Below are 3,349 nucleotides of genomic sequence, written 5' to 3'. Positions count from 1 at the left end.
TTAGCGGTGGTGACGTGAAGTCATGTGACCGTGCTGTAGTTCCTTTATAGCCCAACATTAGCCACCTTTAGCTTAGCGGTGGTGAAGTGAAGTCATGTGACCGTGCTGTAGTTCCTTTATAGCCCAACATTAGCCACCTTTAGCTTAGCGGTGGTGACGTGAAGTCATGTGACCGTGCTGTAGTTCCTTTATAGCCCAACATTAGCCACCTTTAGCTTAGCGGTGGTGACGTGAAGTCATGTGACCGTGCTGTAGTTCCTTTATAGCCCAACATTAGCTTTTGACTTCAGAAATCATAAAGTGGTGTTAATATGTGGAGATATTATCCTGCTGAACTGAACATGTAAGTATCATAAATGTTGAGAGAAATTTACATATAGAAATCCCATTGTCTTTTTGTGGAAGTAGAAACTAAACGTTCTACCTTCATTCATAAATACGTCCTCCTTGCACCTCTTTACTACTCACCTCTCTGTCTCCACCTCCAGTCCCACAGTCCTGGCTCACCTGGACGTCCCTAACCCGCGCTACCTGGGCCCCGCTATCTCCTCGGGGGCCATCTACCTGGCCTCCTCGTACCAGAACAAGCTGCGGGTCATCTGCTGTAAGGGCAGTCTGATCCGAGAGTCCGGGGATCTGCAGAGGACCGGCTCCAGCAGAGGGTCAGAGAACTTTCATTTCACTTGAGTTTGTATTTTATTTGAAAACGCGCTGGTATGAATCCTTAACTAAAGTCACACAGCTTTTAAAGCCCAGCTATGTTGCAACGCTTTATTCTCAAATGCACAGTAGCTATAGGGTCGTTCTGGCAACAACAAGTAAGGTTCCATGCTCCACCAACAATGCAACATATAATATACAATAAGACATCAAAAAATAAAGATAGTGCAAAATAATTTAGAAAGTGACCAATGTGCAAGTAAATGCAGAAAAGTAAGCTTTAAACACATTAACTTATAAATACAGCTACATTTTGAGCAAGAGCTTAATAGAGTTAATAGAGTGCATGAACATATTATAATATTTAACACTAGATGAAACTTCCTGAACCCACAACAAAGAGAGAAACAATTCAGAATTGTAATTAAAGTGTGTGGGTGGGATGAAAACACTTGAATGCCAGAAAAACACTTTCAAAAGAACAACAGGTGACCTCTGAACTCTGTTAGTGTTGAGTGTTGGAAGAGACTTTTTGTTTGTAATGAATGGACCGACAGCGCCCTCTGCTGGTGTTGAGTTGAGTTATTCATTAGAGATAAATAACCAGAAACAATACCGAGTTAAATATTGGAAAGGCAAACGCAGCGGAGAAACTGTGGCGCCCTTACACACAGAAGGTTTTAAGAAAAGATAAGATGTACTTTGTTAATCCCCATTTGGGAAGCAGCAGCATGAAACAACAAGGCACATAATAACACATTAAAAGAGTAGAACACCTTCTTACTGACAGAAGGTGTTCTATCATCATGATCAGACTGCTACGGACAGTCTTGCACTAATGCACATTTCCCAAAGATATTGAAGTGACTGTTATTTTGTATATATTGATTGTTGTGCTTTTATGTATGTCTTAATGTGTGCATATGTATAAATGTGTCTGTTGATTGTGTATATTTACGCGACCGCTCGCGACAGGCCGTGGTATATGCTCATTATATCACAGCTAAGGGGCGTGGTTCGGTCCGACGCGAAGCTTTTCAGCCCAACTGGATACAGTTAAATCGACCGGACTTCTTTCTGCAGATGTGAGCGTCCTTAACAACGGTCACTAAGTCCTTGCTGCACATTATCCCTCACATGTTTCCATCTTAAGCTTTGTTAGTTAGTTAGTTAGTTAGTTAGTTAGTTAGTTAGTTTCGTAACGGACGTAATGTAACAGTTGTAACGGTTGTAGCTTTTCTCAGACGCGGAGGGATACTGACTTGTTGTGAAAAGTAACTACAATTCTACCCGTGATATGCGCTCATTATATCACGGCTAAGAACCAATCAGATTGCTTGATTTGACTTGTCCGTTTTATAAATATATATATTATACATATTTCTATACATATTTGTTATTGTATTCAGGATTGTGGGAAACGGTATTTGGATCTCTGTCTGTCCACACAAACTGAAAGATTGATAATAAAGTTGACTTTGACTTTGATCAGATGTCTCCTCCCCTTGTGTCCTGCAGGAGCCCCAGTAAGCGCGGCCCCCCCACCTACACCGAGCACATCTCCAAGCGCCTGGTCTCGGGCCCCGGCAGCCATGAGGGCCTCCACCGGGAGCCCAGCACCCCCCACCGGTACAGGGAGGGAAGGACCGAGTTCAGGAGGGACAAATCCCCCGCCCGGCCCCCCCTGGAGCGGGAGAAGTCCCCGGGCAGAGGGCTGGACGCCCGCAGGGAGATGGACCCCCGCAGAGAGAGGTCTCCGGGGAGGTTCGGGGACAGCGGCCGGCTCCACGCTGGGTCTGTGAGGACGCAGCTGGCCCCCGCCAACAAGGTGCTGGGGAGACCCCGTTTGTTTTAGTATCAGACTTAAGAAACGATAATACCTTGTTGCCGGATAAAGTCTGAAATGTTTTTCAGAGCGAGCTCTCATCTCGCTCTCATCTCATCTCGCTCGCGTCTCGTTCGCGTCTTGCTCTCGTCTCGCTCGCTCGCTCGCTCTCGTCTCGCTTTCATCTCGCTCTCGTCTGTCTCGCTCTCGTCTGTTTCGCTCTCGTCTCGCTCGCCTCTCTCGTCTCGCTCTCGTCTCGCTCTCGCTCTCGTCTGCCTCGCTCTCGTCTGTCTCGCTCTCGTCTCGGTCTCGCTCGCTCTCGTCTCGTTCTCGTCACGCTCGCTCTCGTCTCGTTCTCGTCTCGTTCTCGTCTCGCTCGCTCTCGTCTCGCTCGCTCTCATCTCGTTCTCGTCTCGCTCGCGTCTCGCTCTCATCTCGCTCGCTCTCATCTCGCGCCACACATGTACCCTGCTCTCTCTCACTTTGCATGACCCTACTATTATAAAATCTGTGTTCAAAAAGCTTGATTAATAGTCCTAATATAGTGTATTCTAAAAGTGACAGTATATATTACCCTCTCTTCCTCTGACGGCACGTGTTGATGTTTGATCAGTATTCATGGTGAAAGCACCTTGAGATTAGGGCTGCTCAATTAATCGTATTTTAACCGCGATTACGATTATGGCTTGCAACGATTACGAAAACAACGTAATCGAAATAAAACGATTATTTTTTTATTATTACTTTATTTAAAAAAAAAAATTAAAATACAATTTTTTTTTTTTTGGTTTTTCAGTTTAATTATACTTAAAGTTCAGGGTGATCAACTGTTAAAAACATACTGTTCACATTTTTTTTTCTCCA

At 44.8% G+C, this 3,349-nt stretch overlaps 1 protein-coding gene across 1 annotated transcript; it reads left to right on the top strand.

The window, feature by feature from the left end:
• Positions 1-488: 488 nt before the first annotated feature.
• LOC104957311 (citron Rho-interacting kinase-like) lies at positions 489-2,573 on the top strand (the record flags this gene model as incomplete). The annotated part of the gene is made up of 2 exons (XM_010784932.1): positions 489-662; positions 2,179-2,573. Coding segments are annotated over 2 exons (511 nt in total), but the record flags the coding sequence as incomplete, so codon positions are not given.
• Positions 2,574-3,349: the final 776 nt, after the last annotated feature.

This window comes from Notothenia coriiceps, unplaced genomic scaffold (genome assembly GCF_000735185.1).
Source record: "Notothenia coriiceps isolate Sejong01 unplaced genomic scaffold, NC01 NC01_scaffold00026684, whole genome shotgun sequence".
Taxonomy (NCBI): Eukaryota; Metazoa; Chordata; class Actinopteri; order Perciformes; family Nototheniidae; genus Notothenia; species Notothenia coriiceps.
The sequence above is the reverse complement of the archived record's forward strand: the minus strand, read 5'-3'. Positions and strand labels throughout refer to the sequence as shown.